Source organism: Megalopta genalis, chromosome 8 (genome assembly GCF_051020955.1).
Source record: "Megalopta genalis isolate 19385.01 chromosome 8, iyMegGena1_principal, whole genome shotgun sequence".
Lineage (NCBI taxonomy): Eukaryota > Metazoa > Arthropoda > Insecta > Hymenoptera > Halictidae > Megalopta > Megalopta genalis.
In genome coordinates, this window is record NC_135020.1 from 20,250,379 (window position 1) to 20,278,136 (window position 27,758).

General features: G+C 38.8%; 4 protein-coding genes, 1 long non-coding RNA gene and 2 other non-coding genes across 15 annotated transcripts; 1 reads left to right on the forward strand and 6 right to left on the reverse strand.

Moving 5' to 3' along the window:
* Nucleotides 1-1,120: 1,120 nt before the first annotated feature.
* LOC117224459 (odorant receptor 82a-like) lies at nucleotides 1,121-5,763 on the reverse strand. 4 transcript variants are annotated; one of them, XM_076523996.1, is made up of 7 exons: nucleotides 5,625-5,763; nucleotides 4,862-5,151; nucleotides 4,457-4,797; nucleotides 4,210-4,392; nucleotides 4,043-4,147; nucleotides 3,778-3,936; nucleotides 1,121-1,639 (listed from the first exon to the last, which is right to left on the reverse strand). In XM_076523996.1, exons 1-7 carry the CDS (start codon nucleotides 5,696-5,698, stop codon nucleotides 1,598-1,600), a joined length of 1,194 nt encoding a protein of 397 aa, XP_076380111.1. In that variant the 5' UTR covers nucleotides 5,699-5,763; the 3' UTR covers nucleotides 1,121-1,597. The 4 variants fall into 4 exon arrangements, with proteins under 4 accessions (XP_076380111.1, XP_076380112.1, XP_076380109.1 ...); XM_076523997.1 differs by lacking the exon at nucleotides 1,121-1,639 and adding an exon at nucleotides 2,449-2,599 and having other exon boundaries at nucleotides 4,457-4,704; XM_076523994.1 differs by lacking the exon at nucleotides 1,121-1,639 and adding an exon at nucleotides 2,449-2,599.
* A 708-nt stretch (nucleotides 5,764-6,471) lies between these two features.
* On the reverse strand, nucleotides 6,472-6,603 carry TRNAL-CAA (transfer RNA leucine (anticodon CAA)). Its single transcript has 2 exons — nucleotides 6,566-6,603; nucleotides 6,472-6,516 (listed from the first exon to the last, which is right to left on the reverse strand). It is a non-coding gene; the product is annotated as a tRNA-Leu (tRNA).
* A 328-nt stretch (nucleotides 6,604-6,931) lies between these two features.
* Nucleotides 6,932-7,004, reverse strand: TRNAV-CAC (transfer RNA valine (anticodon CAC)). Its single transcript has one exon. It is a non-coding gene; the product is annotated as a tRNA-Val (tRNA).
* A 200-nt stretch (nucleotides 7,005-7,204) lies between these two features.
* Nucleotides 7,205-9,973, reverse strand: cos (kinesin-like protein costa). The gene has a single exon (XM_033477416.2). The coding sequence runs from the start codon at nucleotides 9,661-9,663 to the stop codon at nucleotides 7,378-7,380; it is 2,286 nt and encodes a 761-aa protein (XP_033333307.1). The 5' UTR covers nucleotides 9,664-9,973; the 3' UTR covers nucleotides 7,205-7,377.
* A 3,813-nt stretch (nucleotides 9,974-13,786) lies between these two features.
* Nucleotides 13,787-21,081, forward strand: LOC117224446 (uncharacterized). 4 transcript variants are annotated; one of them, XM_033477399.2, is made up of 4 exons: nucleotides 13,787-14,040; nucleotides 16,338-16,506; nucleotides 17,132-17,408; nucleotides 19,406-21,081. In XM_033477399.2, exons 2-4 carry the CDS (start codon nucleotides 16,344-16,346, stop codon nucleotides 19,506-19,508), a joined length of 543 nt encoding a protein of 180 aa, XP_033333290.1. In that variant the 5' UTR covers nucleotides 13,787-14,040; nucleotides 16,338-16,343; the 3' UTR covers nucleotides 19,509-21,081. The 4 variants fall into 4 exon arrangements, with proteins under 4 accessions (XP_033333290.1, XP_033333289.1, XP_033333288.1 ...); XM_033477398.2 differs by lacking the exon at nucleotides 13,787-14,040 and adding an exon at nucleotides 14,749-14,936; XM_033477397.2 differs by lacking the exon at nucleotides 13,787-14,040 and adding an exon at nucleotides 15,728-16,002.
* Nucleotides 14,858-17,138, reverse strand: LOC117224447 (uncharacterized). The gene is made up of 2 exons (XR_004491233.2): nucleotides 16,995-17,138; nucleotides 14,858-16,836 (listed from the first exon to the last, which is right to left on the reverse strand). It is a non-coding gene; the product is annotated as an uncharacterized LOC117224447 (long non-coding RNA).
* A 48-nt stretch (nucleotides 21,082-21,129) lies between the features above and the next one.
* On the reverse strand, nucleotides 21,130-25,947 carry nAChRalpha2 (nicotinic acetylcholine receptor alpha2). Of its 3 annotated transcripts, none has more exons than XM_033477395.2 (9): nucleotides 25,676-25,945; nucleotides 25,405-25,516; nucleotides 24,768-24,986; nucleotides 24,641-24,685; nucleotides 24,458-24,567; nucleotides 23,924-24,104; nucleotides 23,157-23,850; nucleotides 22,446-22,654; nucleotides 21,130-22,156 (listed from the first exon to the last, which is right to left on the reverse strand). In XM_033477395.2, exons 3-9 carry the CDS (start codon nucleotides 24,945-24,947, stop codon nucleotides 21,950-21,952), a joined length of 1,626 nt encoding a protein of 541 aa, XP_033333286.1. In that variant the 5' UTR covers nucleotides 24,948-24,986; nucleotides 25,405-25,516; nucleotides 25,676-25,945; the 3' UTR covers nucleotides 21,130-21,949. The 3 variants fall into 3 exon arrangements, with proteins under 3 accessions (XP_033333286.1, XP_076380095.1, XP_033333287.1); XM_033477396.2 differs by having other exon boundaries at nucleotides 22,013-22,180; nucleotides 25,676-25,947; XM_076523980.1 differs by lacking the exon at nucleotides 25,405-25,516 and having other exon boundaries at nucleotides 25,676-25,946.
* Between the last annotated feature and the right edge of the window lie 1,811 nt (nucleotides 25,948-27,758).

A 27,758-nucleotide genomic window follows, 5' to 3' on the forward strand; every position in this document is an offset into this window, starting at 1 on the left:
ATGGCTCCATCGGCTTCGCGATCATTTATATCGTTGTTATTCATTTATCTTCGTCTGCCATGTTTATCGGAACGCAGGGAACAGTGTCGCCACACTTCTCGTTCATCGATTTTGAACAAGTTTCTGAAAAAACATAGTTCTCTGCACACCAGATTATAAAAACAATTGAACAAGACTTTTACAATTGGTCGAAAAGTGTTTTTGCACCACCCTCGTAGTGACGTCACGATAATCGCGGTTTTTGAGTATCGTTGTCAAATAAGTGTAGGATAAAATTAATAGAAATTAATAAAATAAATAAATTGATAAAAATTAATCACATAAATAAATTAATCAAAATTAATCAAATAAATTAATTAATAAAAAATAAATTCTCCTTAATTGACGCTCAGATTTCGGACAAAAATGGACAATTTGGGAAGGGGAGATACGATTATTCGAGCCTTGCGGCTCGAAGTTTCAGAAGTTTCTGAAAATGTGACAACAACTTGCGGGCTCGTAAAATTCATTACGCTGAGCCACCACGCCATTTTCGCATGCTTCTCTAAACATGCCTAACGATTGGTCTCCATTCTGTCGGAACCTGTTCGATGATCCTGTTCGATGACACTTCGTAGTATACTCGCACCCAACAGCGAATTTAATTTGAAACAGTTTATCTTGTCAATAATCGAACGGCACATCTTTTCGTTGTTAATATCACTTACCAACTTCTTCAACATATTTTTTTAAGGCACAAGTCCGAATAAGAAAGTTAACCCTTTGCAATCGGATGTCGCCGATACGACGACACTAAATTATACCTTTTAAGGTAATCATGTAAAATGCACAAACAGACCCACAAAATCTTCGATTTATCAATTCCTATAAAATGTTCACAGCAGCGCAATGATTTTTATTTTAATTCAACTTTGTACAACAGAATCACAATTTTGACAAAATTTGCTTCGGGTTCCTGGTTATATAATATAATAATATATAATATATAATATATAATATATAATATATAATATATAATATATAATATATAATATATAATATATAATATATAATATATAATATATAATATATAATATATAATATATAATATATAATATAATATAATAATATTATATACATAAAAAAAAAATCTTCCGAGTGCTACGGGGTTAAAAACATTATTCCTTTATCATTCCAAGCAATTGCAATTTTTGCAAAAATTGTTTTTACATATTGTCTAATATATTGGTTTTTCTAATATCTACAAAAAGATTCAAGTCATTTGGGCCGATATTAAAAAAGACTTTTTCTACTGAGCGTAACTTTATCCGTCAAATATCAACGCGAGTCTGGTCTCGCGTTCAGATTATAAATAAACTCCTTTCTTATTCATTACTCGATAGCGTTATTCTGCGTCATTTTCGATTGAGAATCTAGACAAAAGGGACAGCATGAAATGTCGTGGATAACAAAAAGTCGTGCTTGGATTCCCGAGGCAATGCGCGACACGAATGGCAAAAATAGTGTTCCACAGAGATCTACAGTTAGTCGTGGCGCGTTAGAGCGACCATCTGTCTAGGAAACATGTCCCGCCATGAAGATGTCGTTTTCGTGCTCCCTATCTTCTTCTTCTCCTTCTCCAATGAACTTCTTCTTCCCCCTGTGGACATCAATTGCTTTTCGACTGCTAACAAATTTCAAACGTATTCCTTTCATCGGAGCCCCTGGGACATCCGAAAGACATTAACGACCTCCAAGAAAGCACTGAGACGAAGCCGAGCCCCTTCGAAGATCCTAAAACTACCTAAACGTCTTCGAAATTCCCGGAGTAAAGGTTTCTCGGATATCAAGTAAATACGAGTCGGAAGTTACAGTGGCAAAACAATAAAAGATAAATAAATTTTAATTGCTGTCGTTTCAATTCTCTCCGCGTTTGCGGGATTATTTATGTGGAACGGGCGCCGATCATCGAGGCGCTTACTTACTACGCGACGGCGTTTATGACTAATCGTAAATTAGCATCGTGATGATCAGCCGTTAATTCACGTTATACCGCCGATGTTTCTAGTTAATTAACTAATCCGACTGGTACCTGCAGAAAATCCACGACTCCGATAGCCAAGTTCCGTGACGATTCTCTCTGGAATTGCTTTTTTCGTGTTTCACCAGATTAAGTGAAAATTGTCGGCGCTGGTAGCTATTATTGGATGCATATTATCGCATAGGGATAGAACGAATCGATAACTATCCGATAAGCAACGCGAGAGTCCTTTCGACCATAATTTTCGATACAGCCAGCCCGAGGTTGGCTGGCATTACCGTAAGCATGACCAAGGAACAGGTTCCTGGCGGCGGTAATGTTTTGAATCCTTTTTCCCGCAACCGCCTAAATAACTATTCATTAATAGCTATTTGTTCACAATGTTAAAAACTTGCGAGATATGCACGGCGATAATGAATATGCGGGTAATGGTTGAAGACTAAAAGTTTATTCGTGCCTGATTGCGCCAGAAACACGTACAAGAACGAACGTAAGCGAAGACGGTGTGACGTTGCTTCAGGTCTCGGTCGTTTGCATGTTGTTCAGTAACGCGAACACCGAATAAGAACTTCTAACAATCTGCGAAATTGTTACGGACAACGCCTGGTTAACACTAGATTTACGGGGCACGGAAAACAGCTGTTTTATATTAGTTCATAAAAATAACAATAAGACATTTATTCTGAACTTTAACAAGTGTTATTGTAACATTTGCCGTAAGTAGCATACAAATTGAATAAATAACTCATAAATGTATCTTTACGATATGGATAATCGTAAATTAAAAAACTAGGGACCCGCCATTTTGACGGGTTCCGCAAATCTAGTGTCAAAGTATGAGAAACGTTCGCTAAGAAGCACAGTAATTTCTCGCAGATTCGCGCTCAGATTGCGCTCAAAAATGGACTATTTGGGAAGAGCAGATACGATTATTCGAGCCTTGCGGCTCGTTGTTACAGTTACCGATTGTCAACAAATATAAAAATGAGCCACAAAACTCGAATGATCGTATCTCCTCTTCCTAAACTGTCCATTTTTGTGCGCAATCTGAGCATGAATTACTGTGTCTGCAAATTCTGCATTTTGGTGCACTTACCACAAACATTAGAGATAAAGAACGGCTACCATAACTGTTATGATCAATATGAATCAGAGATTTGAGGCTTTCACGACCCGGCATCGTATAGTCTTTACTGTCGAGGCTTTCGAGTGTAAGAGTCCTTTTGGAAGAGTTGTTCCAACATGACGCAAGCATTGCTGCTAGCTTCATCAGAAGGGGTCGAGTGAAGGTGCCTGAGTGAGTACCAATGCGTCAATCGACCCCTGATCTATTGTGATTATTATTTGTAACCATAAAATGTAAATCTTTTAATCTTGCGCTTTTTTGAACAATTTCTTCTTACATTTCGCAATCAACAGCTTTTTCTTGAATAATAAACACGATTTTATTACTGATTGTATTCACAAAAATTGTCCAAATAGCTATTATCTTGGGTCCCTGACAAAATATATAATTTGCAAAATAATATAATTCGAATTTCAGCGAAAATGTTTATAATTTTTATCAACTTTTATGTCCAAAATCTAACATCTGATCGTACATTATACTGTAAATATGCTTTTCTAATCATGCCGACTCTTACTAATACTCTTTCACTCGTCCACCAGCGACATAAATTAACATTTTTCGCAAAAAAGTGTGTAATATATTTTATACTTTGTGCAGTAGGATGTACTGTAATAATTACCGATCGTACCATGATATATACTTGCAGGGACGTTACGAAGAACGGACCAGCCTTCAGGTATATCGAGTGTCTCGTCGACATCGTGGCTAGCACGAAGACTTGTACAATATCGGGGAAACTTTCTCGATGCCAGTCCGACAACCATTGACCTCTGTCCAGCACGGAAAACTGACCGATGGTAATCGCGTTAAAACATGCCATTTTCAGGAAGAACGATCGCCGATTCATCAGGTCCTCGGCCTAATTAATCAATACCGTTTCGATTAACTCTTACCGCATAGGTCAATTCATTTCCCATCCAGCATATATAAAAGAGCTGAGACATCGCTGCGCTCAGGTATACTCCGAACTTTATGATGTCTGAGTTCTGCCCTCCGACCTGTTCCAAACGATGCAAATCGATCACGATCTAAGCAGCGTATTCGACCAATCAAGTCTTACCACGACAGCCTGGAAACCAGTCAAGCAAATAATCGAGGTGCTCGAGACCATCTGAACGAATACGCTTGAGCTGTAGATATTATTGTAATCGTTGATCATCGACATCAGCCTCTGATGGAATCGAAGACAAGCCTTGTAACGACTCATGAAACCGCCGGTCGGGTTCCTGTAAACGCTACCAGTCTATGACGATAAAGACATCGTTATTCGTGGAAGCTGAAACCGTCCGATACACATTCTCGCTTACATCGTTCGCCGGTTGTCTGCCGCAATTCTCGAAATTCACGCTCAGTATGTTAATCTGCATCATGGCGAAATTGCACATCGTCAGTGTGATACCGTCCATGGACAGTATCGCGAGCACGCCGCCAGTAACTGCGAATATCTCCACGGTTAGGGCGATCTCGTGGTAAGGGGATACCGTGGTGTTGAAAGGATACTTTGCTCTGATCGGTAAACCATCCTCCATCGGCGAAAACAATAATAGAGCTATTACTAAAAAACACCCGATCATCCTGAATCCATGGTACATTATATTGTTGAACGTATAGTGCCCTTTAATAATGTCGGTGATGCGATCACTGTTGTCTAAAAATAACGTGCTTTCCATGTCTTTCGAAATTACAGTCGCTGAAATACATGCTCCATTTACCAGAAAACTCGATGAGATCGTCGGCGCACTTCACTATTTTTTCAATCAGCCGTTCGATTTCTTTCCGATTAAATTGATAATTCATGATCTTGAAGATGACAACGACGATGCCTGCGCAAATGCAACCACTGTCTGTAGCAACCGATATATCATCCATGTTCGTATAAACGTCTGCGAAAAGTGTGAACGTAAAGATGTACATCACAGCGATTATGAATATCTTCCAAAGAAAGTATCCGCATCGTAGGATCGATCGATTGTTGGGATTTATCGACCACAGTCCACAGTACCTGCACTGACAAAAATAACGCGTCGTTTCTCGATTATTCTGCAAAACGTTACGAAGTACAGTAGATTTTCCCTAATTTCGTGTGAATCCCTAATTTCTTCTCAATCTAAGAAGAGGAGATACGATTATTCAAGCTTGCGGCCCGTTTTTATACGTGTTGACAATCGGTAACTATAAAAACGAGCCGGAAGGCTTGTACAATCGTGTCTCCTCTTCCCGAATTGTCCATTTTTATGCGCAATCTGAGCATCAATTAGAGAGAATTTACTGTACGTTCGTACATCCAGATAGCGAGAACCAGTTGCGCGCATCGATGCAGCATTTTTCTAGAGAAGCTGTTCGTTCTATTGTGTTACATTTGTTGGAAATGAACGTTATTAATCCAGTTAAGCTAAAAGCACTTTCCGTGCAAAGAGACGCGTTCTTGATTCTCACTTCTGAATGATCCTTGTAGCAACACGACGCAACTCTTACGTCAAATAAATCACTTGAATATACAGTACACTCCGAAACGACTTCAGCCACTGGTGTCTTGACTTCAAAGTCATTGGTAACGTCTCTCTCTCTGCGAGCTGCAAAAGACAAACAAGCCGTTCCAACTACGAAGAATCACGGTGTCGTGTAGGTAGGTACAAATCGTTGGATAGCACATGCCTCGGTACAATCTTGTCGCGTTATCAGGGGTTATTTCCTTTCAATCTTCTACGGTGCCTTTCGAGAAAATTGCGGATAAACGGATACGATTGTACGGCCGCTTTTCGAAATTACAGACCTTGCGGTGTTGCACGTATTCAGTCCCCTAAACACTTCCGCAAATGTCGATAAAAGTGACAGTAATTGCACAGCGATAGATAAACGAAACCACGTTCTATTACATGCTTGCGCGCAGAATAGATACGTTTCCCAGGAACACGTATCGAAACTATTTTACTGGGAGTAACTTGTAAGTTCCATCTATAGAAAAGTTACGGTTGCAGTAGCAAACGAATAGTTCAACGATGTCGAAAATAATTTCAGTGTTTCGGTGACGTGCTACAGAAACGCTATGTATAGATTTACGATGCGAAGAGTCGCGTGCATGTAAGTTCACAAGTTTCATGTGTTAGACATTTTTTTGTCTAAACAATGTCTTACTATTTTTCGTTTAAAAATTAACCCAAATTATCACGTCTCTATTTGAATGTAAATTTGCTTGAACCTGTGTTTTAAAAAAAACGTAACGCTTGTCTGGAATCGAACACGCGACGCTTGTTTTCCTTACGCGCGAGAAGTTTTAGGACTTTCCAATCAAATTGTTTTAGTCATATGTGGCAAAAATAATTGTCAGAAGTGGGATTCGAACCCACGCCCTCAAAGAGGACCAGAAGGCCCAGGAAAAACTCAGTGGTTGTAATCACAGTGAGAAGGTCATTAACCTTGAGTCTGGCGCCTTAGACCGCTCGGCCATTCTGACAGTTGCGATTCTATTTCCTAAATTTATATCTCGTTCTCCTCGAAGCAAAATGCTGTAAATTATTTTACGGTACGATACGGTCTAGTGTTCTAATGAAATATAACTTGTAGTACATTCTGCAGAAATATTAATACCATTATATAAAAAGAGAGAGAGTTTATCACGTTCAGTTTACTCAAAACAATTTGGTACTAGTACAAGTACTAGTATAACTAGTACAGTTATAAAAATATAAAAACAAAATTGATAAACGCGATTTTATTAAAATTGAAGCAGTCATGTCAATATTTGTTTATAATAACATGAAAAAATTACGCAAAAAGAGAAATGTTTCCGCCCGGGATCGAACCGGGGACCTTGTGCGTGTGAAGCACACGTGATAACCACTACACTACGGAAACATCTACGAACTGTGATTCCCAAAGAAGTGTTATAAACTTTATAAAATAACATATTTTTGCAATCATTTTCCCTTGCGTACAATTTATGTTATTATTGGATATAATTATGCGAATAATGTATAGTATTTCGAAATTTTCTGATCTTCGTTACATTTTCTTTGAATTACACAGCTTTGTTGTGAAAAAAGTGTAGACATTAATGTATTCAAATAAATTTGTATTTATTTGTTTTAATATGCAAAAGTATACAGAATTGTTAATAGAATATAACAAAATTAAATTGCAACTCGCAACTTTAATTACAGTTACTACATGATTAGGAGCAGCAATTCAATGATATAAAATAATAAATATAAAAAAATTGCTAACAGAATTATTTTCTTCTCTTATCTCGGCCAGTAGTTTTTTGTATTATCAGCTTATTCCTTTCTTTAGTGACTTTGGTTGTTGGCCTCTGAATTGCATTGGCTGGTGGTGGTATCCTAACCGGGTATGGATAATTTTCATTTTCTTCTACATGTCTAGCTAGTTCAGTATCTGTATCTAATGTTTCAGGTCCAGAGCTACTTGTTTCTTCTCCAATGTGTCTATACATTGCAAGCAATTTCTGTTCATATTTTCTTTGCATTAAAACAATTCTTCTTTCAGCTTCTAATTTTGTCTGCTTCAATGCATTAGTAATAGTTTGTATTTCCCATTTTTGTGTTTCTATATGACTTTCTAATTCGGCTACTTGAACTTCAAGATTCTTTGAACTTTCTTTTAAATCAATTACTTTTAAGAAATACTTATAAAATAATGTTTTCATTTCACCATCTGATAGTTTTGCCAGTCTTTCCATTAACATTCTCTCTCCTTTCTCTCGCTGTGCTTGATTTTCATCAAAACCTTTTCTTCCACAGATCATCTCATTTTTGTGTTCAATCATGGCATCTATAGCCTCAATAGTCTCACCACATTCTAATAATTTTCGTTCTTCTACAGTTGACAAGGCTTTTTCTTTTTGAAACTTTTCATCAAGATCACATTTCTCATCAACTAAACAGTCTCTGGTACGTCTTAAGTTTTGAATTTCATTTCGTAGGGCTTCCTTTTCATCTATGTCTGCTGTTCTTTCCAAATCTATAGATTTCTCTTTTAAAACAATGTCAAGATGTGTAATTCTTGCACTGACATCCAATAAATTTTTCTTCTTGTCAGGATAATTACCTTTTGATTTATCTTTTCCATCTTCGCTATCCGATTGTATTTCTTTAAGCTTAAAAGCAGTTAAATTATATTTTTCTTCTAGTTCATGAATTTTCTTTTGATCTTCTGCAAGTTCTTCTTCTAACTGTTGTTTACGTTCTACCTCTGTAATCAGTTGCCTCTTTAGATTAATCATTTCTTCTGTAGAGGCATTCAGCGACTTCCAAATTTTTGTACTGTTTTTGAATGATTCGAGTGCAGTTTGATGTATCATTGCGATATCCCTCAATCGGTTCTTGTAATAAACTGTCCTGTTTCTGTACAACTCAATTTTCTTTTTTAAGAGGGGCTTTTTGAAAAAGAAGTCATAATCAGGTCTAGATTTTACTTCAGATATCTTTGATTCTGTTTGAGAACATCGTTTCTCTAATTCAGATCGTTTATGTTGAAACTTTGCAGTGGCTTTAGCAAGTGTGTTCTCATTCTTTGCTAAATCCTCCATCATAAAAAGCCTAATCTTAGCGGTTGATTGAAGCTCTTTCATATGTTTCTGAGCCTCGTCTAAACTTAATTGAATTTTTTTCACCTGAGTTTGCTTTGCATCGTTATTGGACATCAAAATCTTCAATTCCTTCATGGGTTCAGGTAATTTTTTTGTCTCGAGAACATCGATTAACAAATCTGTTGAATTATTCTTATCATTTGGTAGATTTTGTTCCGCTATTGGTTCAGGGATACAATTATGTACAATGTCTGCAGTAGGATATTCTAGTATTTTGTTAGTCAACATTTGGTTTTGATTGGATTTAAGGTTATCATTAAAAGCTAATATTTCATTACACATTTCAGATCCAGGAAGGATTGAGTTCCTTCTGGAATTTCTGCGTCTAACTGGAACAGGCTTTTCTATAGATTCAAACATATCATGTATTCCTAATTTTGTATCATCTGTTTCTGTTTGAACAATATCATCTGTTTGTATTTTAAACTGTTCCATATAGTCATTTAATTTCTCTTGAAAAACTGAATTTTTTAAGCGTGTAACATAGTCATCTTCTTCTTCTTCTTCATCTTCGATGTCATCTCTTTCTTCTTGATCTTCTTCATCATCTCTTAATTCATCTTCGTCTGTCTCTTCCTCTTCTTCATCTATACCTTCTGCTTTATCATCAGACATTTTACTTCCCAAACATGCAGAACACGTTAAACAATTACTTGTAGAGTTGTACTCTTCTACTTGAACAAGTTTATTAAAACTTGTATTTTTATCAACTTTGATCAGTCTTAATAAATTTTCATTTGGGGACTCTGAATTTGTGTCATAGTAATTATTGCGAAAATTCTCTATTTCTCGTCGTGGTCGCATTCTAAAACCTTTGTGGTTACGTTCCAGAACATTTGTGTACTTTAGCGTTTCATTATTTCTCTCACTCTTTCTCAGATCCTTGAGTTTACGCTCTTTCTCGCTCATGCGTGCCTTCGGCTATATTCGCACTATTTCGGTCATCCTCGATTCAGCCTCCGCCATACTTGTGCGTAAATTTATGAGTCTCACGTGTCCGTAAACGTTTTTAAAATTCTCTTCTCGTATTTCAGTTGTTGTCATCGCATCATGTTTAAATATTTTGACGCACAAGTATCAGTACGTTCTAAGTTATAAAAAAAAACACGTATACTTTTCGAATAAATGACTCTCGAACCATAAAGGTATATGCATGTATACGCACACAGTATTAGCGGAATCTATGTACATTACAGAATACAGAAATTCTAACATTGTTTATTTTTTCGTTTTTTTTATATATTTATATTTCCTGTTTTGAAACGATCTGCTGTCAGTCACTTCAAATGCTTATATGTATTGTATGAAAGTTGGTAGTGCTGTGATCACCAAATATGTAAGTACAGATCCAATTGGCGTCCTCGAATAATTTAAAGATCTCGATTTTAGTGAGTTATATATATATTAAAAATTTTGCGAAGGTATCTATTATATACTTTTATTCAGAAATATCAAATTCATTGTGTTTTCTTCAACTGTTGGGAACATTCAGAAAATTCAGAAAATCGATATGAGTTTTAGATTTTTGGAAACTCAAATGTTCCTAGAAGGAAGCCACAGTAAGAAATTCTGCTTCACCATAGTAAGCATTTTTATCCCCACGATTTTAATGCACATCCAGGTCCGCGCAGTTCCTTTAGAAGGAGAACGGGAGATGATCGAGAGAGACAGAACGAAACCCGCGGGTTCTGCATATACGCTAGTGTCTACACGGACGAGAAAACTAGGCCGTCTCACTTTACCGTGCTTGTGGTCTCACTCTTTTCGCGCATCCGTACGCCTGGCGCTCCATCTGAAACACGTGGCGCAATATTCGACTTTGTCTTTTCGTCCAGTAGGATTCTCGACCATACAGTCCACACCATATTTAAATAAATATAAATCCATAAGCTACATTTTACGTAATACTTTCTAGTTTATGAATCTACTAAATTTTGTTAATTGAACCATCCGAGTACTTGTCAACTGTAACGGGCAGTAATCAATGCTCTACTCTACGAGAAGGATTTTCGAAAGCAATGAATAATTTCGCAATTTTATATGATTTTTACTTTTAAAAATTTGAAAAACGAAGTTGAAACTTAGAAAGACTACACATTTAATTTAGTAATTACAAAAATTTTCAAACTCAGAGGTTTAGAGAATTAGAGTTAAAAATGATTGAAGATTGGAACAATTTACAGGCAAAAAAGATTTAAGAACTATATGAAACAATTTCAAAACATTTAGTAGAAATTTTGATCCACAATCTACAACGGAACTAGGAATGTAAGGAAATGACTGTGTTGTTTGTGGTTTTGGGTTACGCAGAAAATTGTATTTTATTCGGGCATCGACATTATCACTTCTGGGGTGAATAAGGGCGAACTTTCCTGCTTGCATAAATTTGAGGCCCCGACAAGGGCCGTTATTATTAAATAGAAGAGCCCGCGGAACGCAGGAGGTTGCAAACCACCTGGCGCCAAGTCGGGCCCGCTGTATCGTTAATCCGGGCCCGAGTATCGTTAATCCCTTCATTGCTGGTCTAGATACTTTTTTCCGAAATCGTTATTTCATAACATACAAATTGAAAAACTGCATATTAGAGGCATGTTTATTCCATGAAAAAAATTATTTCGATTACTGTATGCCACTAGAACTGGTCTTCTATGTCTTCGTATAAATATATCCCTTTGAAATTACGTAAAGACAAAAATAGTAAACACACACCCCCTTTATGATTCGAATAATTGTACAATGCTCGAATAAATAGACGGAATAGTTTATTCGAATAAATAAATGGAATAGTTTGTTCGAATAAATAGGTAGGATAGTTCGATCGAATAAATAAACGGAACAGGTCAATATCGTATGAATATTAATGAAATTTAATAAAAATCGTAACTGGTACGTGCTCTCAAACTTGAACATTTTGGGGTTTTTACTTTCACTGATAAAAATAGCTTGTCTTTGTTGCAATGTATAAACGAATATGTTTAATATCTTCACACATCCCCCAATTGTTTTAGATTGAAAAGGATTTCATCCCGATGAAAAACCATAAATTCGTTAGTAATTACTGTATATAATATGATTAAAAAATGAAGCTTAATGATATGAATGATATTTATAAAATTCTTTACAACTGACAAAGTCTTTGTCAATTTCAATTTCAATACCAGGTTCAACTTCAAAATCAATTTCAATTTCCAGGGATTAAATACTGCTATATTTTGAGATATCGGTATCGTGCTTGAATTAGCTGATTCCATAGATTTCATTAGAATCCAATTGATTTGAATAGAATTCAATAGATTTTAAAGGAATTCCTTTGAATTTGGATAGAATTCAATTGAATTTCGATGGAGTTCAATTGGATTTGAATAGAATCCAATAGACTTCAATAGAATCCAATTATATTTAAATAAAATTCAATTTTAAAAAAATTTGATTATAAACAATTAAAGCACTGCATTTTGTTTTCATTATTCTATCCCAACAAAAATGAACAAGTAAGGCTTAAATATATAATTTTAGTTGTTATATGTTTTTTCCTCTTTTTTTGTATGGAATCCGACTAGTGTACGATGCTTGAGCAGGAAGAATATAGAGAGCGCGATAGAGGCGCATAGAAAACACGTTGCGGTGCAACGAAGATGTCGAACGTAGTCGACCGATGAAGCCTCGCCGCGTTAGAGCGAGTCAGAGCGAACGCGCGAGGTGCAGAGCTCGGCGCACGCAAGAGCGAGACAGTAGATATCATTTGCATGCGGGGCACTCGGAGCATCGAATATCACGATTGTCGGCCTGAACGAAGTGTCGTCGATAGCGTAATTGACTACAATCTATCGATCGACCGAATAGATCTCGTGAAAGACCGACTGCAAGCGAAACGAGTACGAGCGAGAAAGCAAGCCTCGTGCGTTTAACTTACTGGAAAACTTGATGGTGCAAGTCGAGAACGCAGAAACCAAATCTTGAGTAATTTCTCGATTTTGGGGACAACCAAAGGTGTCGTACAGTAGAATATTTATTGCTGGCCGTCCCAATTAACAAGTACATACTGGGATGTCTAAATTAACAAAATTTTGTAGATTCATAAAGTAGAAACCATTAACTAAAATGTAGCTTACGGGTTTTTGAAAATTTTAATAATTGTAGAAATGATTGTTCTTTCAAGACATTCACGAATAAGCTGAACTGTGTGATCGAAAATTCTACGCGGCGAAAAATACAAGTCGAATATCGCGCGAAGTGTTTCAGATGGAGCCCCAGGTAAACGAATGCGCGAATAGAGTGAGATCGCAAGCATGGTAAAGTAAGGACAAGCTACATTGGTCGTCGGTGTGAGTTATTTCGCTTGTGTTGTGCTGATGTCATGCTCTCTTGCCTACTCGCCACTTCCTCTCTTTGTCTAAAACTGTGAGGGCAGCACTGTTTAGCTGTAAAGCGTCGACCAATTAGAGGAGAAGCAGTTTCACTATCTGCTGCATAATTCTAAGCCGGTTGCCGCCGCCTTGACTTATTATAGTGAGAGGCACTACTTTATGCGTCATATCTGTTTTATAGAGAATTAGTTTTGATTTAATTAAACAACATAAAATAATGTTCTGATAGAGAAGATTTTACAAGCACATAATAAAAAATGTAAAATATAAAAGTTAATTATTCATTTTGTATATTTTAGAATTTATAACTAGGAATTTATATCTGCACATATATATGACTTGCATATAAACATTATATTATTTTTTATTGTATATTCCTTTTATTTATTTTATCATCTTATTATTTTATTTTTGGACTTTAGCATTCCACATAAACATTTTTTGTGTTTCTCAAGTGCTTAAAAAATGAAGGCTATTTTACAAATTAAAGACTCTCACCTTCACACTGTGTCCACTGAAAATGGAAAGTTTATATAACCTTCATTTTTAATAAGATTCTTTCAGAACTATAGATATCTTTCAAATTTGGCGCCATGTTTGCTACACTCTCTTCTGGAACAGTTCCAGTTCCAGCATTGCGATTGGTCGTTCGCAGAGATTGCAACAGAACAAGAGTCTTGTCAGTTGCTTTACATACCTCTGACAACGCGATCGTTTTCAAAGTCTCTTGTGCTTCTCTTCTTATCTATTCTAAATACACGCAAATCAAATTCTATCGCGAAACTGTGACATCATTAATGATCGTAGAATGAATTGTGTGAAATAATGCTTTTGCGGAAGACATAGCTCGATAGTGTAAAACTATAACCTCTATTTTGCTGAGCACGCTTACATTTGGATATCCAACGTCGTAATTCACGTAAGCGTTTCAATATATTGTGCATTAATATTATTGTTTTCGACATTATGCTCTTGGACGAACGTAAACGGAATTCTATTGCGCCAAAATAAATTGAATCAGCATTGTGCAAAATGAGTTACATCGACGCATAAAACTTTTACGTCACATTTGTGTTTAATAGCCGCTACTTAATTGAAAGTAGAAATATTTTGTGTTCGCCCTTGCCATCTGGGATGCTTATGTAATAGAATACACGTCTAATTTAGTAGAGAAGGTGTCGAGTCACGATAATATAAACATTTTATCAATTATCTGATTTGGGTATGTATTAATAAGTGTTGTATAAAATCGATTATTTGTACGTTGTCATGTCGTTCTTTCCCCCATCTTCGCTGTTTCAGCAGTTCTGTTTTGTATGTTTATTTGCAATGCTTTAATCTGCTTATAAAGGACACATTGACGATCGATAATTATGAATTCTTCCGGTAAGCCATGTGATCGCGTGATAATGTTATTGAATGTGAGTACTTTGCGTACTACTTATTCGATGTATTCGTATATTTTTATTAGTTCGATGACCATTTCGGTTTGTTTAGTCATTTAGGGCTGGTTGACCAATATATTTTTGAAGGAAGGGGGGGGGGGACGATGACGTACACGAAGTGTCTCTAGTAAAACCGATGAGACCATTCTACTACACTATTAAAGTACAGTGAAATCGCGTTTAACTTGTAGAAAAGTTATACGCGGTACAATTTCTTAGTCTTCTTCTGCAATTAGATCAGTTATTTACATTCTGTCGGCAACGCCCGGGTTCGTAATCATAAAAAAAACATTCTATTTGTAAATACATGATATATTTCAACGATAAGTACGAGCAAACGGTGTATCACAATTTTCAGTCGTCGTTTGATGTAAGTTACATTACATTACATTATATTACATTTTCAGCTGTTTTTTGTTAGGTCTCGATTTATCCGGGCTCTCTTGGTCCTTATAAGTCCGGTTATTTTTCCCGGTTACGAGTCCCACTGTATGTATACGTTTTCAGTTGACTATAGCGTAGCTGAAGTACAACTTCAAATTCGGGAGCTCAATTGCTTCGCAGTTGATGGTTTTCTCTCGTAAAATAAAAATTCAAATGTTCCAACGATTGGAAATTTGAAATATTAAGAACTTTACATTTAGGTTTTTTTTTAATTATCTGTTAATCCTTTAGGAAGAGTGTATTATGCTATCATGAGTTCTTATCACAAATTGGAAGTTTAATTCGTATCCATTCAGAATTTTCCATTATTGACAACGATATAATTTATTACATTTCAAAAAATGTGTAACTACATAATACAGTAAAAATTCGTTTTCCATTTTTTTTTTTAGTAATTTTGCAGAGAGATTAACATTATTAGCAATCGTAATATTATAGCAGTTTCAAAGTCAAAATTCTAAGATATATGCAAATCAATAAATCAGTAATGTAATTTAGGCATATTCTGATACAGTAGCTCTTTGATGTTTAGAAATGTTTAGTAGAATTTTTACAGTACGTAGATCAATGTTTACTTTGCAAATGTAATGCAGTTCGCAATCACAACATTGCTAGATGAATAAAGATCTGTTCGAGGAAAAAGGTGGACGAGATTAGTTCAAAGGCGGAGACTTCCTGGATGCAAGTCCACGAAGGCTCACGCGATTCATACATATGTATACGTGTATTATATATTGCGTTACCTCGGTTACTCAACACATCCTCTCAACTTTCTATTCGTTCGCGAGCACTTTCGCGCTCGTCTGTCCTCATAGCGGCGCACAGTACGGCGTTCGAACGCGAACGTGTTCTTTCGCGGTCTTCTATACGACCCAATTACGTTGCGAATCAAGGCCAGACTGAAATAATGCGCGATAATGATCGAACCAACTACAGGGTGCAACGGGACAAGCGGTCTGATCCTCAATAAACAACAATTACGTCCACCCTTGGTAACTCGCAATATAGGGTAACTGCGTTGTCTTGTTTGTAGAAAATAATCTCGTTTATTGGCACTTGCTATCTGGCAGTAGAGCTGCGGCACGAAGTTGTCCCGAGATAAAACTTCTAGGAGCCAGTTACGCAACCGACCGATGCCAAAATCTTTTATGACATTTTCTTTTATTCTTTTTTCGAAGGATATTGTTGTACACGTTCCAATGATCGCGAATAAGCGAAGGGAACTAGTTTAAGAACCAGAGAATTAATAGAAATTATTAAAATTTTTTCATTAAAAAAGTGCTCAAGAAATATTTAACGAAGTCTGGATGTATGAAAATGTTTTTAGGACAAGATGGAGAAGAATGTAGGGTTTGCAAGTGGGAGTGCTGAACCATCAGCACCGCCACCAACAGTAGCTCCGCCAATGGCACCCCCTTCTTATGAAGAAGCTGTTGGAAATATGGCCAATCCTCCATACCCAGTATCACCACCATCAGCTATGCCAGCACCATTTTGTACGTAGAACTCGTATTAACTATTTGATTACAGCGTGCTCCAATTCAGTGCCATCTACGTTTTGCGGCACGATCTTCATAATGACGAGATCGTTTGCGATTTTACCATAGCAGAAACAGAACAATAAGAAGCAGTAGGATAACTCTGCCATAGTTGAACACTTGAAATTGTTCTGGTAACAGTTACCATAGGTGCTGTTTTCTTTTAAATACAGTTTTTTCTTCGTAGCGTCGCGCAAGTCGAGAAAGCGAGACGTTCAAACACATACGTCCTTATTAATCAGCTCACTGCTGCCGTACTCTGTTTCATAACATGGTAGGATTTGGAAACTAGAAACATAGAAATTATTGATTTCTTTCAAATATAAAGCCGCATGCGATATGTTTTTATATATGATATATTGTATGAAACGAATTTTATATTCTCCAGTAACAATATGATAGCATTATTATCAGAAGTAATTTTCAGTAAGTAATGTTCAAATTACAATTTGGTGGCTAAATAGGGCCATATGGGTTGGTAACCCTCACGTTTACGCAGTCAGATTGAAACCAGCCCTGCAATACCTCGCTTCCGCTAGTATGTGGTTGGTTCATGAAGCTAACCGATGGTAAACGATTTCAGATAATCAACCGACAAATCAACCGGCACCGTCATATCCGACAAATTATCCCGCTGCTAGCGAGCCACCGAGTCAATCGCAGACACAGTTCAATCCGAATCCAAATGTTCCATCATCGACGGAAGTTAGATTTATTCCTCAGCCGGTGGTGACGTACGCGCTGGGCCCGAACCCCACAAAACTGTCTTGTCCCAACTGCTACTCCAGCATCAAAACCACCACGATATCGGATCACCAGCCGACTGCCCACATTTGTTGCATCGTTCTCTGTTTACTCGGGTGAGTAACTTAATACTAAAACCACTTACGCGCGCCTATCACTAGCGAAAGGAATGTAATGACGCCATTTTTTAAAGGGATATAGCACTGTTAAAATTTCGAGAAACCAATATTTTATCGTTGATTTCAGTCTTATTGCTTGTGAACATTATAAGATACAAAGTTTAAAACACTTTTCTGTGTGCTTGCTATCCAGGATACTATGCAGGATTGTCAGGGTATTCCCTCAAATGTCACTTGTCTTCATCCGTGACGTCACGGATGAGCAGTTGAGCGGAGTAGGGATGGAGGGTAACAGGGTTATCATCGTATACTCTGTTCAACTGTTCATCCGTGACGTCACGAACGGAGTCACATGACATTGGAAGAAATCCCTGGCAACCTTGATGCTATGTGCATTAGGTTGGACCTTGCTGAAAAGATTAATTTTTTCGGACTTCCCCTCACCCCCCCCCCCAAATTGTGACACTGACTGAAGAAATAATCGGTACAAAATTTAAGATCGATCAGACAACCGGAATCCGTGCCTTATTGAAATTTTTTTATTTTTGAAATTTGTGTTTTCTCTATTACAGTATAACGTGAACATTCATGTTTATACCTCATTGAATTTGTCTCTTCATGCTCTATAACTATGCGGAAAAAAATACAAAGTAAATGTAAAGTTATTAAAGTAAAATCATCGTTTACAAATATATGGAAAAAAGTCTCAAACGAAAATTGTATCGTTCGACGAAATACGTATATAATTTCAAAGAAAATATTATATTTTTTGGTCAGTTTTTGAGTTTTCAAAGTCATGATTTCTTTGCTACATTAACTTTGTATTTTCTTTCGGTATAGCAATAGACTATAGTTTGCATAGATTATTTTTTCAGCTACAGTCACAATTATAGGGAGTGTACTGTACAAAATTCGATAGTCGAAAAATAAGGTCCACCTAATATGCATACCTGTGTATCATATCGGAATCCATATCAAGATGTTAGGAAGAAAAATGACAAATACGAATAAAATCATGCAGTATAAAGCACACTGTCTGACTTGTAGATCTTTAAATCATACATTCGAAGAAACATAGTTGCAAACTTTAAAGCCATTTATCTCTAAACTTCATATATTCACTGCAAATTTTAAGTTCATAGAGTGGAACTTGGACATCAATGTCGAATTAGTGCGAAGTAATTTATAAATTATTAAGATATGAGTACGAAATAGACTGTTTTCTGTATCACATCTATAATTTTTGTCCGAATTCACTTAACAAGTTCCACATGTTATGCTTTTTGGGTGTAAATATTACTCATTTCAAGCTGTGTATACCGTTTATAATGATGTGATCCATAGGACTATTTTTGTCACTCCATTCTAATGAATTTCTCGTGAATGTATCGAAAACTATGTGTTAAAACTAAAAAGTATCGGTTTGTTTATCGAACCATGTCAAAGCAGTCCATCTGAAGTCGTTAATTTTAGCTGTTCTGAGCCCTCTGAAATGAACACAAGCAAGGTGCATCTTTTTTTTCTAATCTCTTATTTCGTGGTTAAGTAATCAACATAACATAAAGAAGTAGACTCGGTATTAAAACTCCGCTTGCATTTTCCACCACTCAGCTACTTTGTTCTTTTGAGCTTTGATCTTTTAATCAGTTCGTTTTCCTGTTTTCCTGCCCTCTTGACATTTAGAAATAACATGCTTCTATTAATTGCATTGCATCGCATGAATTTTGTTATTACCAAGTCATTTCTTCATTTCTCTTCTCGAAACCCACGACTTGTAAAATTACTCATAGATCAGCTGTATTGACAGTTGTCGATACATATGTGCTTATTAACTTTGTCATTTGTGTTCGTTGTACACTCACTTTCTGTCATCACTATCGTATGCAACTGTCTTCACCGTCTATCCAGCATTGATGTAAATAGTGTTATATTTCCTAAGGTGTTGGAATATGGTGGGCAAACGATTTTTGTGACCAATGATCTTTGAATTTCAGGTGTTGCCTTTGCTCGTGCCTGCCGTACTGCATGAGCAGTTTCATGAGTGTCCACCACTTTTGTCCGAATTGTAAAAGTTTTATCGGGACGTGGAAGGGTTGAATCTGAGTCGAAAACACGTTCATTATTTGTATAATCAATTACGATTTTTTTACGCAATGAAACACGATGTCGCAACGTTTCGAACAGTATCCTTGGAGAGTATTTCTTTGCTAATTCCGCAATAACGTCGACAGTATGACGATTCCGCACATTTCCTCGACGTTTAATCGTTTTTGCCTTTCCTTATTATGAACAGACAGCTATAGCTAATAGTGTTCATCTCATTTAGTAAATTTCACATCTTGGGGACGGATCGTTCCGTTTCGAACGATATCGCTCGGCCGTTGGATTGAAAGTGGTAATAAAAATGTCAAGCGTAATTGATATATCGATTCATGGAGACTAATCTACGGCTTCCCTGGTCTCGATGCTCTGTTCTCGGGCCGTCGAAACCGTCGTCAAGGTGTGTTAATCGTGTTCGTGCGACCGACAGAGTGTTCCAAGAGAATGGACAGTTTGACACGATTGTCATAGTTTGTATCAGAAATACTATTATATGACGCTTATTCCTTGCGAGACGACACGTATGTAAACTGATACGAGTGATAGTCGGCGACGATTATGTGTTTATATTCGACATGGATTTGATGAATTTGATGAATGGGTGCGAGTGCGGGTGTGGGTGGTACGCTCGCGTACGTGTGTCTTACAGATAGAATTAGACCATTTTCAAGCGTGTTCGGTCCGAGAACTGGTTCCTCCTAATTGCAATTTGTCGCATTCCATTGCTTTCTGAAAATATTTTTATCTATAGAAAGATAAACGCGTTAGGTATTATTAAAGCCGCAATTACCGTCCATCTCTGGGATGGTGATCCGCTTAAAATGTGAACCAGATAATGATAAACAATATTCTCCGTGCGAGAACAGCGAAGAATAGTGTTTACCGAATTATAAACACTACCGGATTAGATTAGCTTGCCATTTCGTATTCATGCGAGATCAATTTGCCATTTCTGTGATCTTCTTAAGTCAATTGATTTTATTCGAATCGTAAAACATGGAGGGACAGTTTAATTCTCGTCCGTTTCTTAGTTTTAATTTAACATTAAGTGTCGTTCCTTTGCCTTTTTCGATGTATTTCCTCGTAGAAAGGCAGTGAAAGAGAGTGCTATATAGAGGGCATATCAGAAGATATATATGCCCCACTTCCAGCATGCAGCTGATTCCGCGCAAAGATCGAGATTAGCGACTATCTAGGGTTTTCCATGCTTCCGAGATTTTCGTCGAACCCGTCGCACGAAAGTAACCGGGAGAAAGTGAGTGATATTTGTACGACAGAGAGTTGCTGTGAAATCGGATTATTTAGGAAAGCGTCGTCCGAATTTTATCGAAGCGAATCTATAGGAACTTGAACTCGACGTGTTTGTACTTTCGGCTCGAATGACAACTATACATTTATTCAAGCTATTTATATTAATGAACAAAGGACGTTATGAAACCGAGAACGAGTCGTTTTGCTGCGTTTCAATGTTTACTAATATCGATGTATTCCACAGAATATGCATTTAATGTACAATATTTTTCATGTATGTGTTTGGAATAATAAAATATACGTTTGTTTTAAACGAAAAGCTGAACCCCATAGAATTCACAATGCTGAACGAACTCGAACGCCGGTGTTACGTTGTAACAGTTGTTTATTTTATTTTTATAAGTGTACAAGATGTTGAACAGATTCGAGTATATATACACTTGTTTCGTAAATGAGAAACAATGGTTTATATTTTGTTAGGTTGTAAAAGTCTCGTACGTACGCTACGGAAACATATTCTCGAGCGTCGCTCGAGAAGTTAATTGGTAGGTCGCGCAAGTTTATGCGGATTTACACTTTTGCAAATCAATTCGAACATTTTTGTGAACACCATCGCAATTGATCCCAATAAATTGATGATAAAACGAAACTGCATCGAATCGAATCAGCTTTTATGTTTCGCGATTATTTCGGAGATTTTACTGCGTACAATAAGCGCATAAACTTGAGCGATCTTAGTTATTAGACTCGAGCAAAAGACGAGTTGCGCTACACGCGGCTAGACTTTGATTCGTACAGTTATATCCCGTTCGGAATCAGTTTCTATGTAACTGATGGTTACAAAATCCCTACGAGTACCTATTTGATACTGCAACGACTCTATTAGCGGTACGATAACGGATTTACTGGTGGTTCAAGAGCACTTGTTCAACGTGCGCGCATGCTACAGTGATTAGTACTCATATAAATGAAGTATCTTTTATACACAACACGCTATCGCGAATTGTATGCGTAGTGAGACAGTGACGAAGAGAGGAAGAGAGAAGAAGGCTCTCGGGAGTTGCAGGAGCTATCCTTTCTGCAGAGACTAGCGTGAGATCTATGAAGAGAAATGAAGGGTAACAAGGGAAGGATATGAAGTCGACACGTGAAGTTTCGCGTTTCCAAGTAGCTCCGCATCGTCGATTCTACGCGAGAGTATCCAGCAGATTGCCACGGGGAAGAAATTGCTGTTGAGCCACGGAAGAGTATTCCATGTCGATTGGTTTGGTGTCGTCGTAAAGCGCCGGAGCTTCGCAAAGGATCGCGAACGTGCCGACGATGGAACTTATCGTGAAGATCCAGAGGAATAGTCGGTCGAGAACCATCGCTACGAAACCCCAATCTTGATCTTCCTGCAGTAGCAGAGAGATTCATTACTGCGAAATTCATGATTATAAAGTACTCGCTCCTTTTAGATTTTAAGAAACTTGACCCTGGAGAAATTAAACGAAAGCTTCTGCACGCATAACCACTTTATTCTTGATATCATCTTTGGAAACGGTTCTTCGATACTTATCAATTTTGGATTGATAAATGGAATATTGTATAAATACAATTCCTTAACATTTTTTAATTGGTAAATTAATTTTTCTAGGGTCAATAGAGAAAGTAGATCTTGTAATCCGATACGGGGTCGCTTACCGCGTTAAATTCGTCTTGCCGTTGTATATGGTGCTGAATGAACATCACGTTGTGCAGAGCCTTCTCGAGTTCGAACGGATACTTCTTCTTCGGGGTTACGTCGCTCAGTGACTCGTCTAACCCGGACATCACTGTGGGAAGTCCGTTGTATCCACCTAAGCCTCCCAGGAATCTGTTGTGCGCACTCGTCGTGTGCAAACCGTTACATCCTGAATTAGAAATAAATTAAAGAGTGGATGTAGAAAATGATAAAAGTGAGAAACTGATAAGACACGAAATATCCTGTCCACAGGGAACAGTCTATGAACGCAGAACGCAAACTGGCTTAGGACGTTAACGATAGTACACAGTTTGCACTTTGGTCATCTTCAACGTCCACTCCACAGTTAGAAGTATTTCGTCCGTTAGTATAATATAAGAACAAGATTGGCGAACGAAAAAAGCTATCGATTCAATTTAACACGAATGGTGCTTTCTCATCAAGAATTGTTTGTTGACAAGTACCTCGACGATAAAAACTGCTCTGTAACTAGAGTAAAGCTACTACTGCGCGGCACATACAATGTTGGCTGGCGACACGACGCAGGGGTAAGAAGTTTGCTGCGCTTGCCTTATCCCGAATAAAAAATATTCGTGTATCCAATAAGCAATTAGATCGCATTCATTTGTGTATCCAATCCTGCGCTCAGTAAACTCGACGGAGACTCTTACCGCCGATTCGTTGATGACGAGCAGAGTCCGGGGAAGAGACTATCGACGACGACTGCATGGCAGCCGCAACAGCAGCAGTGAACTTGTCCTTCGTACCCGATCGCCCTCTGCCATGTATCTTGTGCGCGGCTAGATCGTTCAGCAGGTCGTCCGGCACCCTCATTAAAAGCAACTTCGGTAATCTTCGTATGAAGATCTTCCTGATCCACGGCGCCATTTTGTGAGTGCTAGGCTTCCGATAGTGAACGTTCAGTATGATGATCGTGATCACAACCGAGAGACCCACGAGAATCATCGTGAACAGCAAATATTTGCCTAGCAATGGCAGAGCTAGCGACGTTGACGGTATGATTTCCGATATTAGAAGGAAGAACATGGTCTGCGACAGCAGGATATTGATGCAGAGCGCGATCTTCTCTCCGGAGTCGGCTGGCAGGTAGAAGGCCAGCACCGACAGATAGGAGATGCTCACGCAGGGCACGATCAGGTTCACGGTATAAAACAAGGTTTTCCGGCGCAAGGTGATGTTGAAGAAGATGTCGGGATACGGTTCCTGGCAGCAGGGGTAGTACTTCTCGTGTCGCTCCGCCGGAACCCCCAGTATGTCCCATTCGACGCTGGGATAGTACTCCCGGAGATCGATGCCAACCTCGACTTTGTCTCCCATATTCTGATTGATATGCTTCAGGTCGATCTAAGAAAGACCGACATTTGTTTTAGAGCGAACTTTTTCGAATATCTAGACAACTGGAGTATTGCTCGCGTACCTGAAATCCGTCGTATGTCCACGATCCGAATTTCATGAAACAGGTTTGTTGATCGAACGGGAAGTACCTGACGTCTATCTCGCACGAAGACTTGAAAATCGCTGGCGGTGTCCACAGCACTTTTCCCGTGTAATGTAGAATCGCTTTCGTCATTGTCGTCACTCCGTACTCCCCGTCGGCGCTGAAAATTCATCGTTCCGTGAATGATCGCGGACGCGTCGATAGCCTCGTCGCGCTCAGGCTGATCACGTTCGTGCAGATTTATACTCTTATAAATCGGTGTGCAAATATAAAAGTGAAACAAAGAAACAACGTAAAAGCTTCTTCGTATTTTCGATCGTTGCAGAACCAAGAAATTTGAAGTTCGTTTTTCAAATTTTTGCGAGCCGCGAGTGCACGAGAATCCTCAGTCTCGACGTTAATAATTATATAAATTAATTACCTACTCTGCCTACCCATATTAAAGATATATAAATTTAAACTAAACATTAACTAAAAAATTAAATAATAAAATTAAAGGTTTCGATCGCTCACTTATTGTAGAGGACAATGTCGGGAAGCCATATATGCTCGCTGGGCACGTAGAGTTCAGTGACACCCCCGTATTCCGCCGGATCCCATTGGAACTTGTGGTCCTGCCATTCCTGCCAAGAAATTCGTCGCGTTAACCTCGCGATCCCGCCTACGCTTGAACTAGCAACAAGTTCGTCGACTTACGTGCTCCAGCCAAACGTTCGTCGTGAGGATCTGATCTTTCAAGTTCTGAAACCGTCGAACTCGGCTTTCGTTAGATTCTCGGCGAGATCGCTGGACGAATGATAGATGGAACGCGTGAATTACGTACGAGATCTATGAGCTGCGACAGACGTAGCCCGAGTTTGACGACGACGGTGTCCGTGTTGTTGGATACAGGTCGAATCAGTCGATTGTAATTGGACAGCAAGTCGTCGTAGAGTCTCTTGGCATCGGGATTGGCGTAGCACAGCCTCGCCATAAGGATCAGGATGATCGTTCGCAATAACATCTCCAGCGCGTCTAGGTCTTCGGGAGCTCAATTAGGTTCCTGCACACGAAGAGCAGACACGGGCGAATGTGTAACACGTTCGGTGCGCCGAGTCGGTCGAGTAGCGGGAAAAGTATAATGTGCCGGCGTTTAGCGTGACACCGACGAGTTAATCAAGCCCTGCGAGCCGTCGCTGCTCGCGGAATTACGAACCTGTTGCGTTCGCTGCTGAACGCGATTTAATATTAAATCGAAACCGGCTACGCTCGTTAAGTTTTCTCTCTGCCGTTCCTACGCGAAATGTCATGCTGTTATCGCGTGTATAATTGAGTCCTGTTCGCGGTAGCGCTCGCTCGACGCGATTCGTACGGGACAGCTAACGAAACGTGTCGCGTCTTCGAGTTCTCTCTACACTTTCCCGTGAAGTTTCCTCGCGGTCCAGACCCCGAGCAACCCCTCGGCGATTGTTCACACTTACGCGGTGGACGCACCGGCTTCGAACGCAACACTCTATGCTATTCCATGCTCGGCCGTAGATCCGAGTTGTCAATCTTGTCAACGGTCGGCCGAAGTGTTTCGCGCAACTTTATCTGCAAATTGCAATCGTTAATTATTTCTCGAGAGAGGGGTGGGGAGGGGGGGCAGGCTCGTTCGAGCAGGCATCGTTTGAATCCGCTCGATCGATTTCACGGGGGATCGACGGTCTTCGGTCTACCCGTTCTAGTTTATAAAGCTCCGAGGTTACGTACTTGCGTTTCGATTCCGTTCAGGCTCCCCGAAGCACGCTTCCCAACGAATCTGATCCCGTGCGCTCTCAAGAGTATCATATTCTAACGCGGCCTCTTTGAATGCTCATCCTCGCGATACCACGGGCCGATCGTGAACGTAACGAAGAATCGATGCGTTGCCGCGCATTACTGACGCGCTCCGGTCCCGTTTCGGTCGCGAGACGCCGGAAAAACCGAGAACAGAAATGACATTGTGTACAGCCAATGGACCACTGGATGATGTTACGTGTATCTCAGATTTTCCGGGATCAATATACCATTGCGCATGCACTAGCCTGGCCGAGCGGGGCTGCGCACTGTCGGCGGCCCGTCATGGCGCAAGCTCTGTTCGTTGCACTCGCCGATAGAAAAAGACGGTTCTGCACGGACTCTCCGCCTCCTCGACGCGTCGCGACGGCTCCTACGCCCTACCGAACGAGCTCTATTTCGACCCGGACATCGCGTTCAAACATTTCTACCCTCCCGACGAGTGTTTCCAACCAACCTGCGTCGGGTCGTTCGGTAAATCGTCCCGATGATACGGCAATCTAATCGATCTTGCGAGCCGATCGATTAGCTCGATCCAGCTCCTCGAACCGATTGAGCACTCGATACACTCTGTTCGATGATATTCTAGACGTTGACACATTCGCCTAACGTTGCTCTCTTCGCAGACTTCAAACTTGATTCAACTTCAAGAGTTTCACTCTTGATAGTATCTTGTCGAAGAATCACGGAACCACCGTACATCCTTGGATAATTTTGCACGGAAGGTTTAAAACTGAATCTACCGAGCACCAAATGCGATTAACGTGTACTATTTTATAAGAATAACGAGACTGAATTTATATAGAGATTTCAATAGAACTACCAAACCGGTCAAACTGACTGGTTTCTGACTTTTCTCTTTTACAAACGTTGGTACTGTAAAAATATTTATGTCAGAAGTTTTTATACGAACTTCTTCATTCAAGCATATATTGTAATAAAAATCGTAAGTAGTTTAAATAAATCGAATCTTGTGATTTTTATGAAACAATATACGTTAGTCAGGTTTAGGGCACGATAGTTCTAACGTTAAGATATTTATTCAATTATTTCCAGTGATAACGTCTTTATAATTTAAATAATTCTCTAGAAAAGATGCGAGACAGCTCATTTAGACCAGCGCGGTAGGTTTACTATTGAAGATGTCGAATTTGCCGGATAGCATAGAAAATGGTTCGGCTTTCGAAATAAGAATCTACGATCCGCGATCGAAATCCTCATTGCTGCAATATTTTATGAAACGTAACACTTCCTGGAAATGTCGTACGCGCCACGAATGTTAACAACGTAGCTAATGTTAAAAGGATGATAGAGGAACTTTATTCTGGCCTGGACCGATGGATCAATGTAATTTGTAAATTGTAGCAGCTCGTGTTCAACGGAAATGTCCAAAGTCAAGTTACCAAAAAGTAATACAACAAAATGGCTGAGGCTGTCTGGCGACGTGCCAATTTTATCTTTTGGAGATCGAAATGAAATGGGATGATAGCGCAGCGGCCAGCTATCGAAAGTCGAGCTTCGAAATAATTTTACGCTGGTGTACTTTTCGCAGGCAGTGCACGTTGATAAACGGGATTATTTTTCTGGGTTCCGCTGTTGCGGAGCACTACTGTGCCCGGCTGCGAGCAACTTTCGTGCGTCCGAGACTGGGGTAACTGCCCTCTTCTGTTCATAGAAGTTCACGTGCACGTGCACACTAATGCGTTTTATATGTAGTTTCTTGTTAATAGACTGCGGATGTATACACGGAATTGTCGTTTTAAAGGGCGAATTTAGAGAAAATAGGGTCTAGTGAAATTCGGTCTTCCGTGTGGTATCTGCTGCGGATCAACATATAAAATGGCTGCATTAAATTCTAAATTTTGCATTTTATAACTCTATGGAAAGCTTTATTCGTTGTAGTAATTATCTGAAGCAGAATCTCGCTCAACGAAGTTTCATTAGAAGATACTTTGTTCTTAGGGATGTGAACAACGTGAAGGTAGAAATACATTGATTCGTTAAAAGTACAGCGTTA

Excerpts from the sequence above, each read along its gene's own strand:
- LOC117224459 (XM_076523994.1), bottom strand. The coding sequence starts at position 5,698 with ATGACTTTGAAGTCAAGACACCAGTGGCTGAAGTCGTTTCGGAGTGTA. Across the intron at positions 4,393-4,456 it reads GCAGACAACCGGCGAACGAT|ACTGGTAGCGTTTACAGGAA; the intron begins GTAAGCGAGAAT and ends TTATCGTCATAG. Across the intron at positions 4,148-4,209 it reads CTGGTTTCCAGGCTGTCGTG|GTCGGAGGGCAGAACTCAGA; the intron begins GTAAGACTTGAT and ends CGTTTGGAACAG.
- cos (XM_033477416.2), bottom strand. The coding sequence starts at position 9,663 with ATGAGCGAGAAAGAGCGTAAACTCAAGGATCTGAGAAAGAGTGAGAGA.
- LOC117224446 (XM_033477397.2), top strand. The coding sequence starts at position 15,928 with ATGATCGAACCAACTACAGGGTGCAACGGGACAAGCGGTCTGATCCTC. Across the intron at positions 16,507-17,131 it reads AGCTATGCCAGCACCATTTT|ATAATCAACCGACAAATCAA; the intron begins GTACGTAGAACT and ends AAACGATTTCAG. Across the intron at positions 17,409-19,405 it reads ATCGTTCTCTGTTTACTCGG|GTGTTGCCTTTGCTCGTGCC; the intron begins GTGAGTAACTTA and ends TTTGAATTTCAG.
- nAChRalpha2 (XM_076523980.1), bottom strand. The coding sequence starts at position 24,947 with ATGTTATTGCGAACGATCATCCTGATCCTTATGGCGAGGCTGTGCTAC. Across the intron at positions 24,686-24,767 it reads TGTCGCAGCTCATAGATCTC|AACTTGAAAGATCAGATCCT; the intron begins GTACGTAATTCA and ends CGACGGTTTCAG. Across the intron at positions 22,157-22,445 it reads GGCAAGACGAATTTAACGCG|GAAGATCAAGATTGGGGTTT; the intron begins GTAAGCGACCCC and ends CTGCTACTGCAG.